Source organism: Aspergillus pseudotamarii (genome assembly GCF_009193445.1).
Source record: "Aspergillus pseudotamarii strain CBS 117625 unplaced genomic scaffold BDV38scaffold_12, whole genome shotgun sequence".
NCBI classification, from domain to species: Eukaryota; Fungi; Ascomycota; class Eurotiomycetes; order Eurotiales; family Aspergillaceae; genus Aspergillus; species Aspergillus pseudotamarii.
The window spans coordinates 117,972-137,992 of NW_022475026.1; the positions used below are offsets into that span (position 1 = coordinate 117,972).

Here is a 20,021-nt window from a genome sequence, read left to right on the forward strand (position 1 = left end):
TGGACCTGAAGACCAATCTAGAAACTAATCTCGATCAATAGAGCGGGTCACCCACATGGTTCTGGACCGACTGGTCGGTGCCTGACGCGTAGAGTGGATACAGTGGACCCGGCGCTTCAACACAGCCCACAAATCACCCTCGATACGTAATCCCGGCGGTGGCTGTCTGACGACGCTTCGCCCCAGATGTTCCAATGGAAATCTGAATTTGGTACTGCGTAACAGGACTGAACTGGTCGTTTTGTATGTGTCGGATTTCCAACGAGCAGCTTCTGGTGTGGCGTTTGAGAAAATCAGGGTTTAACAGACACTGCAGCCCTAAAGTCACGCAGTTCCCTCCACATCGATTTTACATTCTATTTCATGTGGCAATCCGTTTCCAGTCATGATCGCCCATTTGAGTTAATTTTGCTACCCTCGGATTATGTGTTATGATGTGCTTTTCCAACACAAGAGTAGGTTTGGGACACTCTGGTGTGGCAAGTCATGTGAGGAAAGAAAGTCGTCCCTGCGACCGTCGTGAAAACTACCAGATCGTAAGCGCTTCTTCACCATTATTTACCGTAGAAAGCTAGTATTTATGTATCCAATGCTATGAGGCCCACTGTCCAAGCGCCAAACCATCAAATAAGTAAATACATAGAGCTTATTGCCGGAGTTCTAAATGCAAATCGACCACAAATTTCTCGGACCGAGTCGTAATGCTTCGACTCTTGGCATTCTGACATGGCTCGCAACATCCAGTGGAACGCAGTAATATACGCATGAGGCCAGTTGCCTCGGGTTAGAAAACTGTAAAGGGTCCTGCATATGACCCGTGTGAGACGACTTACTATCTATAGGGCATTGACTGTCGAAAAGTCAGCGAGAGAAGTCCGCAGATATCTTGACATCCTCAGGGGTGGCTTCCTGCTGAATGATTGATGTCGTCGTACTTTTTTCAACCTTAGAAGGATGTTCTGACCCAGTCGTAGACTTCTTCATCCAAAAGTACCGTGCCACCAACATATCCAACCCGAGAGGCTTTGTCGGAAAGCCGTATCGGATTTCGGCGTATTTCACGCACGGTAGTATCGTCAAAGGCTACATAGGTAAGATTCCGGGCATAGCCCTTGCGTAATAGATAAACGATGAAGTCCAGAAAGATATACTCTGTAGCCGGGTCTTCGTGGACTAGATCAATCTGAACCACACGTAAACGGGGCAACAACAGTGCGATCTGCATTAATTCCTGGCGCGGAAACCGAGTCAGTGGTAGCTCAGAGCAGCATTGACTTAAGCAGGACTCACTCGATTCAGGTTCGCTTGGCTCAAGCGGAGTTCTTCGATATCTGGCAACGCCCCCACCAAGTACTTGATATCTGGTACATCTAGTACATAACTGGGCCAATCCAAAAATGGGCTCAGGCCCAGAACCCTCAAAGTAGAGGAATGATGCCTTCTGAGAGCATCAACAAGACTGCATATTGGCTCCATCGGTCGTAGTGTGTCAGATGGGACAAGATGGAATGCTTCCAAACCACTGAAAGACGAAATGAAGTCTTGGATGCCCTTGACACCCAAGTTTACCCTCAACCGAAGCGGACGCAGTTCAGCTTCAACGGACGCGTCCCAGAACTCTGTTGAGTCCTGCGTCAGGAGCCTCGGCCCAAGTTCTAGCGTCAGATCTCTCAGTTTGATCGGTGGGATTGCTGCCCACAAGTTTTTCGCTGGGATTCCTATATCGGAAAACCCACGGAGGTCTAAAGAGCGCAATAGAAACGGAGCAGGCGTTTGCCACTTCTCCAAGAGACTGCTAATGCTTAGCTCGGAACGGTCATCAGCCCATATTGAAAGGCGCTCGAGTTGTGTAGCATTCTTCAGAGCCACACCTAACGATTGTAAAACTGAGACGTTATCGACTTGGGTGAGGTGCATTACCCTCAACTTAACTGCTGTGTGGAGGTTCAAGGTTGGGCGAAAGAACGGCTTCGGGGTGCAGTTGGTACCCATACAGATTCGCAAGCACTGCAGCCTCGGCCGCAGCATGACGGTCGTCAGCAAGACCTGTGTCAGTGAAACTTGCATGTCCCAGCTGGAAAGTAGGTTAGCCTAGCACCCTCCAGGTAACAGCCATGGGTACCATTGGGCAACCCCAGCAGAGTAGGTGAAAGAATGGATAGTACATGAACTCCTCTAAATTAGGCATCCTTAAAATGCAATTGCTGATAATGTTGCTGAACATTCGAGCTGCTGGAGAGAGCATTTGGTGCTCCCCAAGCTCCGAGTCAATCGCCGCATAAGTCTGGTACCATGATCCTGACACGACCACGCGTTTTGTATATACGAGTTTGTCAAATCGGAGATCCCCGATGATATCCAGTTGCAACAACAGCTGGTCATCCGGCTTGATGCGCCCTGGGCTATGGAAGTGCATTGTATGGTAGAGGTACGGTGTGGCCAGATCGTTCAACTCATGCGACACGCGGGCCAGCTTGGCGAGGTCGCTCACTGTTAGCTGGCAACATATGTTAGGTCTTCACAGCACATTAGGTGGGATAGAAAGAAGAGGATGAGCCCACATGCTGGCGTATGCGCGGCATAAAAAGTCGAATTATGTCTTCCATCATCGCAGGATAGACCCAACTCTGTAAAGTGAAGTGTTTCAAAGTGGAGTGACGTTAACCATTGATGGAGATCGCCCCTAAATTATAAATGACATATTGCTTTGCCGATTCCCATAGTGATCGGAAAGGGAGGCAAAAGATTCTCTAGTATGTGCTTTAGTGACGCAACGAAATTGTAGTGTCCAACTTGTGTCACATATCTAGACCTACACTTCAAAGAGGATTGTGGCGAAGAGGGAACGAATCGATGTTGATTTTCTGTCGATTGGTGTGAACGGTGTAATTGTTCTTGTGCTTCCCGCGAAGCTTCTCAGTGGCACCAAAAATTATATACGTCCCATCATGTCCCTGATCCTGTACATCTCAATGATATCATGGCGCGGTCATACGCTCTGACTCCTGTGCTTTTCCACGGTTACCGACCGAGTCGTGAACCCTATCAAAGGTGATAGGAGAATGTATCCGAACCGCAGCTCTCAGTCCTAAACAACCCCATTGGATGTATGTACAATTAAACCCCACATGACATACTGGTTTCCTCGGCAGCTCTAAAGCTCGGTCGGAGAGAGCATTGACTGGAACCTATTGCGGATTGCTAAGATCGACTGCATTATACTGTCGCTCGGTACGCCTGGAAGACTTTCTGAAGCCGAACTATGAATCGAGTTGTCATTCAATTCTACGAGCCGCATCCGACCATCAAGATTCCCTTCAGCATAGCTCGACAATGCAGTCAGCATCTATCTCAGGTGTATGGATAGCTCGTGGGGGTTTTCTGGTTGGATGTTGAAAATGATTAGCAGTGTTCGAATAGGATGATATGAAAGGTTATCGAATTGAGAGTATTTTAACGCATATACCATTAACCTCATAGTACATTTGTATTGACCTTTGGTACCAATAGAACCAACAATGAAGCACAAAAGTTAGGAAAGGAATTCTTCACCACTAGTATGCCTTATGTGCGTGTGCTAGTAATTTAAAGACCCAGCGCAAAGACAGAAGCTATACACATGCTTCGCTCCCGAAAGCACGAAGGCACAAGTTGAAGAGATGCCCGAAGCCATTCATGACATGACCTTCTAAACAATGTCACAATAGTGGAAGTGGCTAAACATACATACTGCCATTATGGTATTCCTTGACGGCATACAGGCCTGGAAACACGGCGTTGTGTTGGTGGGTTGATCTCTCCACAATATAAGGAATTATCATATTCCCACGTTACGACGCTTGTAAAACCCCCTTTCATCATTACAACGCCTGGAAGCGACATAATGATCCTTATAGAACCCCATGCTTGCATGCGGCTGGGAGACCTCCAACGTTGTTTCCCCGGAAAGAGATAGGATGACATTCCGCGATGATCAAATATATCCTCAATTCGCGCCTCGGGTATTAAGCGATTTCCGTCTATTCTCCCTCACTTCTCGCTCGTTTTCCATCAGGATATTCTGTAGGCAGCGGCTTCCCTGATCGCTTCCCTTGGCTCGGGCGTCATTAAGGAGCTCTGTGAGCGCGTTCTTCATCTGAAGACTGTAGTTGAGGGCCTGTTTGTTTGGCTCCTGCGCTTGACCGGCAGACCCCGAACCAGTCTGATCTTGAAGTCCAGCTGTCGCAGACGAGATTGAACGCTTGATGGCGGGGCTCGAACGAACGGTTGGTACACGCTTGGTCGACGCGGCCGGTTGGATACTTCTGCGCGGGTGATCCATGGTATAGAAGAAGAGTGATAGAATGCTGTACAAAGTAGTTCTTGATCTAACAGTATCTCGGAGGCATGATCAATATAAACCAGGAGACTCTATACAAAATCAAAGAGGCGTTAGGGTTAAGCGCGGCTGCTGTAACGATGACGTATCTCGAGATCGACGACTTCAAAGCTGTGGCAACGCACTTGATTGGTCGGAATACTTGCCGGAGTATTTAACCATAGGGCACAACACCTTTAGATACTACTTAATACGACTGGAAGTTTCCTCGATAGAACATGCATTCCCGTTTCCTGAATTCCTAGCTCCGAAGAATGTCGATTTCCTTAGCAATGTCATAAGAGAGCTTCCAAGCGGGTCATATACCAAACTCTGGTCCATGATCGAACGACATGGGACCGATGATAATCCAGCTTTCTGCAGTACATACGCCTTAGCTATGTAAGATTTACCAAAGCCAAGAGAAACAAGTTGACGAAAATATGAGTATTCAACTTCAAAGACAAATATCTGATAAAGACGAGGCTCCCGTTGACAAAGCCGAGAATCACCAATATATCCATCCAATCGTCGACTCAAACTATAACTTCGGCCTCCCATTTCCGGTAAAATGGTACACGACATCACTAAACTTGGTTTCAGGAAAGACATAGAGCCATTTCAACTCTTCTTCATCATTATTCGTAACTGAATGTTCCATGCCACCCGGGATGAAAACGGCACAGCCCTTTTCAACCTTATGGTGCACGCCATCAATAGTCACTACTCCTCGACCTTGAAGAATGTAGTATATCTCAGCCTGAGCATGGTGATGGCTGCATAAGCATCCAGAATACCCTGGACAGATAGCAATCCCGGCAGAAAGATTGTCTGTTGGGGTCGTTGGTTGCGTGAAAAGAGTGCGCCACGATACCTCGCCTCGGGATGGGTCTTCGAATGATTCGAGTGGAAGATTAGAGATGGTACTCGGTGGAAGCACGATCGGTTTAGCTTTCGGCATGTTAGAAGCTAAGACTACTTTAGCAAATATGAGCGGATTTATGACGATTACCAAGCATACTAGGACGATGCAATAACTGTCTTTCTATGAATGGTACAAGGTTTCCAGTTATATTATAACGAAAAAATGCAAATTGTCTACACAACCATGGAGTTCTCCACTGTTCTCTTGAGAAGAGTTTATAAATCTCAAACCATTCGGATGAAGGGAATTTGATCTTGGATTGAGGAGAGATACTGGGCCCATGCACACAGCCATGGGATTTGTTACCTATTTCGGAAATATTTTGCAGAGAAATCATATCGACGACATATCAAATGACGAAATGTTGAATGGGAGTATTGAGTCTATAGTAAAGCTTTATATACATATATGGGCCTGTAGAACGCCTATGCGATACAAGTGTTAACAACTCATATACTCCTTTTCTTGGGATTCTATCGCCTCTCGTAAGGTCTCACAGATCTGCTGCAGTTCCGTCTCAGTAACAGTAAAAGGAGGAGCCAGGAGGATGTGGTCGCCTCGCATGCCATCCACCGTCCCCGCACCAGGATAGACTGCCAATCCTCGGTCGAACGCAGCTTGTTGGACTCGCAAGCCGAACTTAACCGGGGGGTCAAATGTCGCTTTGGTTGCTCTGTCCTGCACGAACTCTACTGCCCAGAAGAGGCCTCGCCCGCGAATATCGCCAACTGATGGGCAGCCCGCCAATTTAGTCCGCAGTTGTTGTTCCAGAACCTGTCCCAGAGCAGCGCTGCGTTCAACCAAATTCTCTCGCCGAACGATCTGTTGGACCGCTAACGCGGCGGCGCAAGAAACAGGGTGGGCCTGGTAGGTATGTCCATGGTTGAAAGCGTTGCTGCCCTTGCGGAGCACATCCATTACCTTCTTGTGGACCAAGACTCCTGCGATGGGTGCATATCCACCTCCAAGCCCCTTAGCGATAGTCATAATGTCAGGGACGACGTTTTCCTGTTCAAAAGCGAAAAATGTCCCTGAACGTCCCACGCCACACATAATCTCATCAAGTATCAGTAGAATTCCATACTGATCGCACAGAGCCCGGACGCCGGTAAAGTATCCGGCAGGGGCTGTGACGCAGCCCGCGGTTGCGCCAACGATCGGCTCGGCTACAAAAGCAACAATCTTCCCGGGACCGATGCGAAGGAATTCCTCCTCAAGCTCACGCAGCAGTCGGGACGTAAATTCTGCCTCTGTCTCTCCCGCCATCTGATGCCGGTATGCGTATGCGGGGGAAACATGAGAGGTATGAGGGTACATAAAGCCACTAAAGGGGACCTTGCGAGCAAGATTCGACGAGATTGACATGGCAGCAATGGTGTTGCCGTGATAGCTCTGCTGTCGGGAGACGAAATGAAGTCGCTCAGGCTCATCTTTCTCATAATGATACTGTCGCGCCAGCTTTAAAGCAGACTCGACCGCCTCGCTACCACTGCCAACAAAAAATGCCTTCTCGAGCCCGTAGGGGTTTCCACTCAGAAGAAAGTCGGCCAACTCCTCCGCTGAAGAAGTGGTGTAGGACTGCGTATGAATGTAGCTGACATTCTGCATCTGTTTCATAATGGCTTGATGAACCTCTTCCCTACCATGGCCAATTAAGGCAACTGCGGCGCCAGCACACGCATCGAGAACAGTTCTACCATCGGAAAGGTGTAGCGTCAGCCCTTTAGCCTTCTCCACCATGACGGGATGTTCTATGAGGGAACGGTGCAGAAGATGACCTTCACCATGTGACTTCGCGGTTGGTGGATTTTGTTCATTTGGCCTGGGCTGCATATCGTCATCTACCCTGGAAGGTGCCATTTTGGTAAGGATGAATCGCTGAGCGAGAGGTCAGAGTATGATTTCGGAACTATTCAAATGCTTTGCGAGGAGGCGAAGTTTTCCTCGCGTAAGAAAATCAAGGAGACAGAGATTCACCTCTACGTTATATCATATGAATCGCAGTATGATGGACCTAATTGGGATTAACTAAGAATATATACGTGGGGATGTTGGGAATTTCCTGGCGTTGAACTTCTTCTAAAACCGAAAGCCGAAATCCACTCGGCTTTCGCAACAACACTTCAGACTGGTAAGCCAGATTAACCGATCCTTCTCGTTCCTAATGGCCAATACCATGAATATAACCGGTGGAATATTGTAGGACGGATCGCCCCGAGTCACCGTCCAGATCTATCTCCGAATATCGCGGCAATTTCAGGTAACCTATGTGGATCTTGTCTTACCACGACACGACTCTTCCCCAACCTCATGTTTTATTTTCCTTTTTTCGCATTCAGGCAAGTGCAGATATAGTACAAGATGTCATCTATCCCTTCGTAGCAACCATATGAGTTGTATCCTCCGTAGCTCATCAAACCTCCAGCCAATAGCCGAAGCTTTGTCTTGCCTCTGCGAACAAACTATGATCAACGTATGGACTCTGCATCCTGAAGTACAAAAGCCAGGTCAGTGAAGCATTCGTATTTGAGGTGCAGCATAGAAGAAAGGATTATCAATAAGGCGGGGTGGGATTGAGTCAAGTCCTTATCATCGGGTTTGAACCAACTTCGGGTTTGTTGGTACCGCGCGGAGGCAACAGAACCTCGGATTTCAAAACTCGACTGTGCGAGCGACTTGATCGCCATCCCTCGGCTTCAAGCAAGTCCTCACGGTAACTAGTCTGGTGCTAATAGTCATACTGTGGATCTTCTCAGGTAATGTCATTTTTTTCGGTTGTATAAGAACATGTTAGACGCACAAAATGCTTAAAATTCGGGATACCTCCTTGAGAGGATAAGAATCTCGCTGCAAACGATATTGGCACCGTCTGAGCCTACAAGATAAGACAAGACGCACTCTGGAAGAATACATGCGTTGTCAGTCATGGAGGAAACTGGCAAAGGCCCTTCAGCGCCCCACACAAAAACAGAGGCTCCATTCCCTATCACTACCGAGAGCGAGTCCTCATGTCCCTGTGACGATGTTGTGGACGGTTGGAGAGGATGGATAGTCGTGGGAGCTGCTGCTTGCTCACTGTTTGTTTATCTCGGCATCATTTACTCCTGGGGAGTTTTGCAAGTTCAGCTATTAGAATCAACCTCCTCTTCTTTGACGACATTGACGTTCGTCGGCTCTCTGGCTACGTCCTTCATGGTGTCAATCAGTATCCCGGTAGGACTGATAATCCGGAGATGGGGATACCAACGAACTGCTCTAGCTGGAGCAGTGCTTATGGGTCTAGGGGAATTCCTCGCGAGCTGGGTAACGAAGCACGTTGGTGCATTGTTTGTGACTCATGGTATCATCTTCGGCGTCGGAGGAGGCCTGACGATTCTGGTATGATTTCCTTGTAATATTTTTCATATTTGGCGTTATTTCTTTCTATCCTCTATGCTGTTGTTGCAGTAAGTACTACTGGGCCATTTCGTATCTCACAAATTCAACCAGGCTTGTTCGACTGCCCCGATGCAATGGTTCGAGAAGCACCGCGGGCTAGCCGTCGGAATCGTCTTTGGGGGTGGGAGTCTAGGCTCTGCCATCATGAGTATTGCAACCAACATGATGGTGAAGCAATTGCCACTGGAATGGATATTCCGTGTTCTAGCGTTTCTGCTGTGGGGTGTGTGTACTCCAGCCGCATGTCTTATCCGACAGCCATCTCATGCGAAGAACTCCGTCCCACGTCCGCAGTGGTGAGCCTGACAAATTGTACAATTGAACCATTGAGAGATTCTGACAATCTGGGCCGTACAGGTATCGCTTCCGCGAAAAGGAGTTCCTCATCTTATTCGTCGGCACCGGGCTGGCTTGCTTTCCCCTTTTCGTTCCCCCATACTTTATTCCTATCTTTGCGCGATCGGTTACCCATTCTCAGCATATCGCAGTCATCATGTTGGCCATTTGGAATGTTGCCTCTACCATGGGACGGGTCCTGGCCGGCTACTTATCAGACTCAGTTTTGGGTCCCATCAACAGTCTGATCCTCTCCCTCATATTGGCCGGGCTCAGTGCTCTTGTCATCTGGCCTTTCTCTAGTACAACGGGCGTGCTATCCGTATTCATTGTACTAAATGGGTTCGGATGTGGAGCTTTTTTCAGTCTAGTTCCCAGCACGATAGGCGCGATGTTTGGCGGCAAGAACACACTTGGGATACTACCGATCATCTGGGCAGGATGGTTCGTGGGCTTCTTCTTTGTAAGCTAATGACGTCCTTCGGTTGGTTTAATTCATGATACCATACTAATCCTGCATAGGGGTCACCCATTGCATCTGGAATTTATTCGCTTTCCGGGAAAGCGGACAACATCGAGGCATATCGGCCAGCGGCATACTATGCAGGTGCTATGTCTATAGTTGGCCTTCTTTTCACAATCGTTCTGCGCTCAATGTATTCAACGCACTTGCTCGTTGAAGTATGATGCCACGGTTGTGCCGCAAAGCTATCATCCTGAGACTAGGGCAAGATCGATGTCCTCCAACGTAGGCCACCACTGCGACCATGCGCCCTGTTCATGAGAATAAGTGCTGACCTCCGTAAGCAGATGAGTTAGCGGTGCACTAAGGTTATCCGACTCAGAGCTAGGGACCATCCGTTGTGCGGGCTGACTATATGTCGCTCCTGGGCTTGCCCCCTCGGCTCCTTCGATCTCCTGTATATGTTGGTTCGATCGGTCAACAACTCGAAACTCATGTATGGACTGGTGAAGATGATCGAAGTCCTGCCGAGTCTTTCCCAGGTATCTTCCCCTGTCAGCGGAAGCACGCTCGTATAAGAGCGAGGCATGTTTGAGAGTAGATACCTAATGGAATGTTAGAGTTCCGCATGCAAGAACTAAATAGAAGTTTGATAACAAAGAGACGCACCCAAGCCTCTCCCAGCTTCCACACGTGTCGAAACTCTTCCAAGTAAGCAAGACAAAAGTTCATCAGCTGTTCAGCCTGAGGACTACGGCCGAGGTTCATGCGAGGAAATCGGTAGATGTAGAGATTCATATACGATGCGGAAAAAGCACAGAATCCAACAAAGGGAGTCATCAGATGGGCTCCGCATTCCGATGCTTCGTGTAAAAGCCTCGCAATGTGTTCTGCTGCAGAGAACAGCTCTAGTGCGCTTGACTCCCACCAGCCGACAGGGGCTTCCGCTTCGAGCAGAGGGTGGTCCACAGGTCCCCTCGGGCCCGACTCCGCGGTTGGCATGAATGGAAAATATTCACGGTGGAGCATAAGAGTACTATATATAAACACGCATTAGTCTTACTGTACCGGATTGAGAAACGATGATGCCCAACCTCAGATAATAGAGAAGATTGATATATGTGAAGGACTCTCCATATCCCAGGGTCATGTGGATCGCAACACTATTGCTCGGGTAGTGAAGGCGATCATGTTGGCCAGCCCTCCACCTTTCCAATTGGGCCTTAGTTCTAGACCACGGAGACCCTGGGACCCAAGGGCAATTCTCTGGGGCGCACATCCCCGGTGCCCGACGTCCGTCGTTAAAGATAAAAGTCATTACTTGTGCCCAGATATCAAAGCCAGAAACTAAAATCTCGTAGCACTGGGTTATATCAAGAAGGCCCGACGGCAGTCGTTCAGACCAGGTGAGATTTTGCCCTGTGTGCCCGGGATAAAGGCTTACGTTGGTCCCAAATGCAAATTCCACGGTACTCAAAGGTCGCGAGACTTTCAACTTTTCCATCTCCGACATGGGAAGCATGGGTGGGTTGTAAGTGCCCGAACTGATCATACGGTCCATGATAAAACAGGCCCAAATCGTTCTATTCTCTATTCCCGGAGCGACCGTATCTTTTGCTGCACCCGGGTTGATGTCAGTATCGAGAGAGTACGGCGCAATACGTCGACTTTGTATGGATTGCATGATTCGGATCGCGATACCTAGCATACCTGTTCAGCCCTGCAATTATCCCACGGAGGCGCTTCCAAGATGACGTACCGCAGTAGACCCAGGCCTTATGGAAGTCCCGACACCCCCACTCGTAGAGTGCCATCATCAGGAGTGCCTGAACGACTTGTATATCAGGTGGCTGGAGAATGAGCTCTGAGAGGCTCTGCCGGATGTAGTATTCGTAATGCTTACTGGGCAGCAAACTGTTTGCCCAAGATGGGTTGAGCAACGATAGTTGTGTTTTTGTTACTAGAAGGGTAACACAGAGGAGGACTTTCGTCTCCTTCGAACACTCCGACTGGAACGCTTGCATGAGGGTTGGGAGATGAAGAATTCCCAGCTCGGGGAATTTGTTCGTAAAAACGTTCAACGACTTGAGGATCACACTTGTCGGAAGACTAGCGAGATGTTCGTCGATCTGTGAGATATCCACCTCAGCGCTGAAAGATTCCGGTGTTGAATCTGGTCTATTATTTCCGGTATCTAATGGGACCGGCTGTTCCTCATGGTCATCCTTTTGATCGTCATTCCTACGGCGTAACTGGCCTCGCCTTCGGGAAACCCTCGAGGCTACATATCTCGGTCTGGTAAGAACGCAACCGGGAATCTCTGATTTCTGACACTTCTGACATGGTGGATTACCGGTATTGACACACTTGATTTTGGATTTTCTGCGCCATCGGATCTATGGGTGAGCCCCGGGTTGACCTCTGGTTTACCGAGGGTAATGTTGTTTGATGTACAACTCACCGGCAAAACGCGCACGAAAGGCTCGAACGCATACTTAAGCTTGCTAGTCTCCGTTTCCAGGAAAGCACTGTTTTGACTGCCAAGGATCCCGGTCAATGAGGCTTTCAGAGGCGCGGGATAACCTTCGGATTTGAAGAGTTGAGAAAAAGTACGAAGAAAAGTTCATTTCCGATGCCAAACCCGAGGCTGTCACATGACCAGTCCTTTACGCTCTCGTAATAAACATGATGTTCATGAGCAAGAAAATGAGAATGAAAAGAATTCAACATTAAAATTAGAAATACACGACTGAGCAGGTATTGTATAAATGCGCTATCTAGGTAAGCACTCTAGTCTATGGTAAGTCAGGTAGTTGGGGTTAGAGATCATGAAAATCAGGATAGCGAGATTAACAAGAAAATAATAGATAGATAGAACAGACAACATAAATTCAGAGACAGATCAGACATGCACTACGCTTATACTGCCTTTCTGATTAGCACCAAGTAGCAATGTCAGTGAAACGAGCAACCTCGGGTAACATCGCAACATTCCGCATTGGAAAGAGTCCTCCCCAAGGCTACTATTATAACAATAGTGCGAGGGTTAGCAACGCTCTGAAGTCCGACAGTGTCAGGCAAAACAAGAATAAATGTCACAGTGAGTGTTGTTGGACAACATAGAGTCTACATCTAGGACCTTCTTTGCTAACCAGTACAGCCATCTAAGACGGCCGCGCCGGATAAACGGGAGGGCTGAACAGGTATGCAACCGGCACCCAATGGTTAGTAATGGTCAGATAGCAAATGTGCAACAGTGGCGGCCAGGCAACGGTGGTAAGTAAATGCGTGGTCAATAGCTCACTGTCGATAGTGGTCAGTGTTGTCCATGTTGACAATAACATCGCAGCAATTGTAGCGACAAGCAGGCAGATGCTTTGCAAAATGCCGTTTTGCCACAGATCCTGATATAGCATTTTATAAAATGAAGACTTCGTGATGCGATTCCAGGAGTTTTCTTTGCTTCCGGTGACAAATGATCCTTTGGGAGCGCTCGAAATGAAATGAAATCGTATGACGGCAGATAGGTGTGCTACAGAGCGAGGCAATCAGTCGGGTTAGTCGCGTGGTCACCATACGTATATCAATCACAGAAACAAGTAGGTAAAGTGGGACTTTCTTACCGCCAGCTAGCCAACTATTTTCCAACTGCGAAAATGGGGAACCTCGGATTCCCGCATGGGCAGTCTGGAGCCACCCGTACGCCCACATTGTAGAGATATGAAGCAAGCCCAGGATCACCTGAGCCTTGATCAGGAAGGAAGAAGAGGCGGGGATGAGTGACCGGGACATTAAAAGCCAAGGAACAGCACCAAATCCGATGACGTGGCCTACCAATCCCAGGGTGATAGCCAAACCACCGCATGCAATACTCCACTGAAGGTTCCGTGGCAGGGAACTGCTAGTCGGTGGCTGTAAGGCAAACAGCTGCTGGGAATGCCCAATGTGCCATCGGTTTCTCTGAGCAATGTGCCCTTCAAGGGATGTGGGAACGAGCCCGAATTGCAGCGGCTCTTGTACTTGGACAGTACGGTAACCCATGCCCCGTAAGATCAGGGAAAGCTGCCAATCTTCCGAAAATGAAAACGTGGGATACCCACCAACATCAATGATTGCGTTGCGCCGGAACACTGCCCCTGATCCTGCATCAATAGCACGTCCACAGCGGTCTAGTTCGGCGTTCTGGCAGGTGTAAAAATGAAGGCGAGATTGCGAGAGGGGGTCCCCAGCAGGAAGGTTGTCAAAATATTGCCTGGTAGTGACCAACGCTGCCTGGGGGCTTAGAAGTAAGTGGGGAAGTGTTGCTCTCAGAAACTCTGGCTTTGGGATAGAATCCGCATCCAAGATAGCACAGAACTCCGGTGGAGTATCCTTCTGGACAGTGAACAGTGCATAGTTCAGATTTCCGGCTTTGGCAAATACTCGACCTGACTGCCTGCCACGTGTGTGGTAGAAGAGGTAAGGCCACTTAGAATGCAATTCCGAGATAGCATCACGTAGCTCGGGTGAAGCGCCATCGTCAAGGACAAGTACTCTTAGCTGAGACTCTGGGTAGTCCATAGTGCAGGCAGCGCGAACGGTGGCCAAGATCACACTAGCTGGCTCACCGCAGCAAGGGATCAAGACATCGACTCGTGGCAGATTTTGGCTACCCTTGAGCCGTAGCCTTTTTCGCGGCCCGCGTTCAGGTTCCCCACCGGCCGCAACGGTGAGGCGCTGATCTTGATAAGACAAGCCTGGTCGTCGGTTAGCATTATAGAGCTCCGTATCCCTGCTTGAGAGTAGGGTATGTATTGAACTTACGACCAAATATAGCTTCTATAGCCAACATTAACCACATTTGCCAGGATTGCTGAGGCTCCAGCAAAATTGTAAGCAAGCGGACAAGATAATAGACATTAGCAGTCCATATTGCCGCTCGGGCTGTATGGTAGAGATACTTGCGGTATCGCTGTCCCGACCTCATTCGCGAGTCAGGCGGAAGTTCTTCGATCTCGCCGACATATTCAGAAATCATTTCTTGCTGGCACAATGCCAATAAGCAGTCCCGTCGTCTAATCGAAGTTGATCCTAGTCTTTCCCCTTGTTGAGGTCTCAGCAATCGATGGCGTATCCCCTGCTTTGTTCTTCTGCTCTTTGTCTAAACTCCGCGCATGATGAACGAGAGTCTCTATCCCAGTCTTTGAGATGAACCGGAATAGGGGTGAACCGACATTTCGCACGAAAAAATAAATAATAAGTTGCTCCTGAGGAAAGGTCGGTGTGGCTTTGGCTTTGTTCTAGAATTTACCATTGGCGGCCCACTAATTCCCCATTCGGGGAAATTCTAGATCACCAGCAGGCGGCAACCCTAATTATGTTTAAAAGGGGGCGCCCATTGAACGCTGCCTTTCCGTCAACATCCGGTATGAGGATAGTGACGAGGCTAAGCATTGACCCGGTATTGACTCAAGTGAACTGGAAGAACGAGAAGTGTTCTCCCCACAGTCTTCGTGGGTGGAGTTCGCTCAATTCGTTCCATCACGTTGCTTCTCGCGCGCCAGGGAAACCAACCAGGGCAGCATGTACGGTCAACTATAGACTAATCTTGCACGTGTCGATTCGTTTCGTGGTTCAAGTGGTTCTTATCCCGTTTGTTGCCGAAAGAGACACCCTTCCTGCAACCATTCCGTTGATTCTGGGAAATAACCACGCAATCATGCGGGGAATATGTTGGTGTGTTAGAGGAGAGTTCTTTAGGTGATAGAACTAGCGGTGCCATATTTGCCAGTCCTTTAGCCACAGTCCAAGGAATTCCGCATAAGAACACCCAAAAATGAAAGAAAACCACCCCGCCCTCCCCACCTTTCACGGACGTGGCATCTCACTGCGAATCTAAGATCCGGTAGCTCCTTCAAGTGAGTTATGCAAACCATTTAGATGAAACCATACCAAATTCAGTGTCTCAAATACAGGTTATTTCGCAGGGACACCATACCTCCTGAATACCAAATACACACCCCAAAAGTAAACCCCGGATGTCCAGTAAGCGACATACCAACGGCCAAAAATAGGGATCGGACACTAATGTTTTGACGCCACGGCTGGCATCCGCACCACTAGGCTTGTTTAGGTTAGGTGGCTTATCCCCTCGGGGATCGGAAGCAGTATCTGCCGTCTCTTTATTTTGTTCTGTATCAACGAGAATATGACCTCGGCATAGTATTATTACTGTAACGCGACTAATATTCTCTATTGGAAATATGTAAAAATGGCCATAGCTAAATTTATAAGGTGCTTCGCTTTAAGCTTGGAACATGCCAGTGATGGTTTGGCAGGTGGTGCGTACGAGATTGCTGAAATATATATTTCTCGAATCGCGGCGACGCTCATATACTACTGGATAAGTTTGCCGGAGACCTCATATTCTTCATGACGTTGTTTTGCTTCTCTGTTGCAGTAAGCACAGCTCTCTGGTGGGACTTGAGAGGGCTACTCAATGTAATATGCAAAAATATAGCAATGAATCTCATCCATTGGTGCTTCGACGCTTGTCAACTAACAAGATAATTCCTAGAACAAAATAGGAAGTGATGTAATACGCTAAGCCCCCTCCGGTCTGTTTTAGCCGCTTTTGGATGCTTCCTTCCCTTCACGGCAAAGGCTATATCATATACAGTATAGAGTGTGAACTGACCTTAGCGAATAGGCTGTTGTGTCAAAATCTACTTAAAAGTAAAAGTGTGTAGTCGGCCTAATCTAGCACGAGAAAAGGGCTCGATGTGAAGGTGGCCGGGCTAACGTCTTTGGGTATGGCGCTATATTGGGAACTCCCCTTCACCGCCCGGGCAGACAACGCGGCAAAATGAAGAGTCATGATGGGTACGAAATAGTTTATGCAAATAATTACGTAACCTGCACAATTCATCAGGCATAACACGTCATGAACAAAGTATCAACAATTTCTCAAACCTCATCATATTTTCTTGGTGTATTCGCTAGATCAAACCAGGTAAACTCCGCACCATCTAAGCCGTAGATACTAATAAACGCTATAAAAGTACATGCAATTCTCATCTCATGTCATAAACCCGAACCTCATCAAGATACCAGCAGAAAGCTAAGCAGAACGCGGACGCGCACAAGGACTTAGAGATTCCCAATGTCCCACCAGGCGGAAAATCCGTCGATATTCCCCATGCCGGACTCGGGTTCTTGGTAATCCATATTATCCACATCTGGGAACTGGCCCGTCCAGAGCCATGGAGTATTCATCATGAGACTGTCGGCCGGTGCGACCAACTTGTCGGCGAACGCGAGGCTGTCTGGTGAAGATTGCACGGATGACATCTTGGCCACACTGGGTTGCATATGGACGGCCTGTCCGCCATCTGCTGTATTGACCGTGACTTCAGGTGACATGGCCACGATGACCTCCAGCGTAGAGCTTTCCCCGGCGTCGTCACGCGAAATGGCGGGTATCAATGTGGGATGCAATAAGCCACCAGAGATCTCCTGCGGCTCCGGCATGCAGTTTATCTGGAGAAGGTCCCACATCAACGGGATACTTAGGTGGATTTTGGACGGCATCCAGTCGTAGTTCACACTTTCCGAGCCGCATGCAATGCGTGTCATCTTGTCCAGAGTTTGGTCCTGAAAAGCAGTTAGTATTGGATGTGGAATGTTTCATGCAGGGTATTTACCAGAGCTCTGCAAGCTGCAGAGAAGGGAACAAAACTTTTGAGAAAGGTCCGACATTTATCGAAGTCAATCTTCGATTTTTGTTTGAGTCGCGGGTCCGCTGCGCAACAATAATACAGATGTACTGTGGCCGCAATCGCTGCAGCGTGTCCGAAAAAGGGATCAATTAGGCGCATTTTTCTTTCTGAGACCATATCAATCATGCGGACAAGCCAGGTCGCATGCAACACAACCAGCTCTGAAGACCTCCTCCAAAAGGCATTGGGGATGGAGAGATTCGGATTCGACTGTGATGCCACAATGTAGAGGAAAGGGTGGTTGAGTACAGTCAGAATGCAGTGATAGGTGAACTGCGCTTTCAGCCATGGCGTCCAGTATCCCCGATTCATTCTCAGCTCCTCTGACCTCCGCTCGAAGAATTTGACTGAGTCGTATCGGTGGCACTGAGATAGCTTGTTCTCCACCTCAGTCAAGTCCGAGAGTATCATCGTGTACATTGAATCATGGCGCCAGGGCTCCTTTAGTCGATTTTGTGCACAGTCGGACACATAGGTGCGAACCCTGCTCCAAACCCATCCGAAATGGACTGCCAGGCTCCAAATGCCTATGTCGTTGGGCGAGGAACACCCGATATCATCCCGCGGTAACTGAGGCGGGTTTGGTTCGAAGTCCTTTACAAATCCCCGGTCTCCACCGTGGGGAGCACAGAAAGGACGCAGGTTCTCCGCCGGGAGGCTGAGAAACCCATTTTGTTGGCCATATGTCTGCTCCAGTGATTGAAGACTCCAAAACAAGCGTTTCTTTCGCTCAGTCAGAGGACTTTCAGGAGGATAGCCGGATTCCACGTCCATCATCGCGGACCGGCAAAGCTGAAAAGCGAGGCCAAGATGAAACCGACCGAGGTGCACGTCCCCGTCTATTTCCTGTTAGTATGCGCATCGTTTGGAACAGTCCCTTCTGAATAACCAATCATACCGATGAATGAAGAATACGAAAGCAGACATAGACTTTCGATGGTTTCGAGGTCCACTGTGCCATTTGCCACGCGAAGCATGATGAGCGTTCGCGCGGTATTTCCATAACGCTGCGACTGGCCCGGTTCACGCGAAAAGCGTGCGGCCAGCGCTAGGACGCTATAGATAAGCTCGTCAGATAGACTCCCCTTGTCCTCGAGGTCTTCATAATCGAAGCACCATATCGGCTGCCGATGACAGTAATGGAAATACAGTTCCAAAGCTTTGCTGACTGCCGCTGAAGAGGGATGGGGGTTTGAGTCCTCATTATTGCTGAATCCAAAAGAAAAAGTACCCGACCCGGGAGAGAAGCGCTCAAAGGCTGGTTCGCCAGAAGGTGGGTTGCTGTTCTTGGAGTAGGGTGCCTCTGGTATATCGTCGAGCTCCTCGCGTTTTTGGTCTTGACGGGCCGCCTTGACCGGTCTAGAAAGAAGGGTCAGAAGAACATTCTGACGGAGCGGGTTGCAGTATACTCTCTACCTGGAGCCACTTAGGATGAGATTTACCTTCTCTTCCAAAGATGCCAGCCGGTCTTCCTAAGATATTTGTGAATCCATGTCCAATCAGCAGATGATGGGAGAGATTTGTTACATACAGATTGTCCACCCCGCGATGCCCTCCGGGCCGACGTATAGAGACACGGCTGATTTAGGCGAACGCAGTTTGAACAAGATGGCCTTTCTGCCGGACAACGAGTTTTCTTTCTCCTGTAGATATACGTTGGCGTCTACAAGGGAACAAAACGAAGGACGGGCGGGGAGTTTGGGAAGCGACTTACCTGCAGTTCAGGCAGGCCTCATGTGAACGCAACCTCCCACGATTGCTCTCCCGTGTCATCATACTCGCGGCAAACAAAAGACAAGAGACATGGTTGAAAGAAGTGAGGTACAATGACCATAAGGAATAGAGAAAGTTAATCAAAGGATATAGCTCTACGGTGATGTAAGGGGCTATGATAAATACCCCCGCAATGACCAGTCATGGTTAATCCAGCGCGTAGCAGGGAAGAACGAAGGAGGGGGGAAGGAAAAAAAAATAATCTGAAATCATAATAATAATAATCCACCGAATGCACAGGAGGGCAGGAGAATTCCCGATAAGATCCCGAATACCTGCGATGGGGTGAAGCTGCAGCTGTCGATAGAAAGGGCAAATGACAGCCTCGTGACCCCGCCCTGGTTTGGCCCTAAGGCGACGCCAATCCGTGGATCCAGTCTGAGATTGCAGGATCTAGATTCCCACCCAGCCTTTTCCTTCTTGGAACTTTTCCTTGAAACGGTTAAAAGTTCCCTGCGAGCAATTACTAGCCGCTTCCCCCACATAAACTATTGATAGACTTCTCCTCTATTTTTGTGGATTTTCTCTCTCTTTTGGTGACTACCCGCCACTAACATGTAGAATAGACATAGCAAACATACCCGCAGAATTCCTGACGGGGGGTCCGTGAATTGGAGTTTTAGCTAGTTGTGGACACATTTACGGAAAAGGAATGAGAAAAGACAGATCGTTCATCCACAGGCGTTGGATTACATATGATACTAGCCAACGAGGTGTCGATCTTTGAGAACCCCACCATTGAGTTCAACAATCGCTATCATGGATATGCATATCTAATCAGGCAATTACCTATCTATTACGTTCTGACAATGAAGGGCAGCGGAGATAGATCTCCCCCCAAAAAAAAAAAAAAACCCCTCCATGATCTGAACTGTCTTATCTGGCTCTGAGCTGGACAGTATGGAAATCTGTATAACATTTATGTTTGTGAATGATAAGTCAAAAGAATAATATCCTAATAAACGTCTAGGT

General features: G+C 48.4%; 8 protein-coding genes across 8 annotated transcripts; 2 read left to right on the forward strand and 6 right to left on the reverse strand.

Moving 5' to 3' along the window:
* Positions 1-855: 855 nt before the first annotated feature.
* On the reverse strand, positions 856-3,011 carry BDV38DRAFT_240178 (uncharacterized protein). The gene is made up of 4 exons (XM_032053865.1): positions 2,562-3,011; positions 2,166-2,497; positions 1,291-2,074; positions 856-1,231 (listed from the first exon to the last, which is right to left on the reverse strand). Exons 1-4 carry the CDS (start codon positions 2,607-2,609, stop codon positions 947-949), a joined length of 1,449 nt encoding a protein of 482 aa, XP_031916253.1. The 5' UTR covers positions 2,610-3,011; the 3' UTR covers positions 856-946.
* Positions 3,012-3,473: 462 nt separating this feature from the next.
* BDV38DRAFT_240179 (uncharacterized protein) lies at positions 3,474-4,480 on the reverse strand. Its single transcript, XM_032053866.1, has one exon. It carries the CDS (start codon positions 4,319-4,321, stop codon positions 3,986-3,988), a length of 336 nt encoding a protein of 111 aa, XP_031916254.1. The 5' UTR covers positions 4,322-4,480; the 3' UTR covers positions 3,474-3,985.
* A 1,243-nt stretch (positions 4,481-5,723) lies between these two features.
* On the reverse strand, positions 5,724-7,216 carry BDV38DRAFT_290467 (pyridoxal phosphate-dependent transferase; the record flags this gene model as incomplete). Its single annotated transcript, XM_032061483.1, has 1 exon — positions 5,724-7,216. Exon 1 carries the CDS (start codon positions 7,140-7,142, stop codon positions 5,724-5,726), a length of 1,419 nt encoding a protein of 472 aa, XP_031916255.1. The 5' UTR covers positions 7,143-7,216.
* A 1,058-nt stretch (positions 7,217-8,274) lies between these two features.
* Positions 8,275-8,735, forward strand: BDV38DRAFT_240180 (uncharacterized protein). Its single transcript, XM_032053867.1, has one exon. It carries the CDS (start codon positions 8,327-8,329, stop codon positions 8,675-8,677), a length of 351 nt encoding a protein of 116 aa, XP_031916256.1. The 5' UTR covers positions 8,275-8,326; the 3' UTR covers positions 8,678-8,735.
* Positions 8,736-8,753: 18 nt separating this feature from the next.
* On the forward strand, positions 8,754-9,743 carry BDV38DRAFT_290469 (major facilitator superfamily domain-containing protein; the record flags this gene model as incomplete). The annotated part of the gene is made up of 3 exons (XM_032061484.1): positions 8,754-9,016; positions 9,078-9,519; positions 9,579-9,743. The coding sequence occupies exons 1-3, from the start codon at positions 8,790-8,792 to the stop codon at positions 9,741-9,743; spliced, it is 834 nt and encodes a 277-aa protein (XP_031916257.1). The 5' UTR covers positions 8,754-8,789.
* A 24-nt stretch (positions 9,744-9,767) lies between these two features.
* On the reverse strand, positions 9,768-12,012 carry BDV38DRAFT_290471 (uncharacterized protein; the record flags this gene model as incomplete). The annotated part of the gene is made up of 5 exons (XM_032061485.1): positions 9,768-10,124; positions 10,189-10,555; positions 10,614-11,229; positions 11,279-11,901; positions 11,981-12,012. The coding sequence occupies 5 exons, from the start codon at positions 12,010-12,012 to the stop codon at positions 9,768-9,770; spliced, it is 1,995 nt and encodes a 664-aa protein (XP_031916258.1).
* Positions 12,013-12,338: 326 nt separating this feature from the next.
* On the reverse strand, positions 12,339-14,698 carry BDV38DRAFT_240181 (glycosyltransferase family 2 protein). The gene is made up of 3 exons (XM_032053868.1): positions 14,323-14,698; positions 13,143-14,255; positions 12,339-13,051 (listed from the first exon to the last, which is right to left on the reverse strand). The coding sequence occupies exons 1-3, from the start codon at positions 14,534-14,536 to the stop codon at positions 12,684-12,686; spliced, it is 1,695 nt and encodes a 564-aa protein (XP_031916259.1). The 5' UTR covers positions 14,537-14,698; the 3' UTR covers positions 12,339-12,683.
* A 1,788-nt stretch (positions 14,699-16,486) lies between these two features.
* BDV38DRAFT_290472 (fungal specific transcription factor domain-containing protein) lies at positions 16,487-19,081 on the reverse strand (the record flags this gene model as incomplete). The annotated part of the gene is made up of 5 exons (XM_032061486.1): positions 16,487-17,151; positions 17,202-18,115; positions 18,175-18,635; positions 18,719-18,855; positions 19,055-19,081. The coding sequence occupies 5 exons, from the start codon at positions 19,079-19,081 to the stop codon at positions 16,648-16,650; spliced, it is 2,043 nt and encodes a 680-aa protein (XP_031916260.1). The 3' UTR covers positions 16,487-16,647.
* Positions 19,082-20,021: the final 940 nt, after the last annotated feature.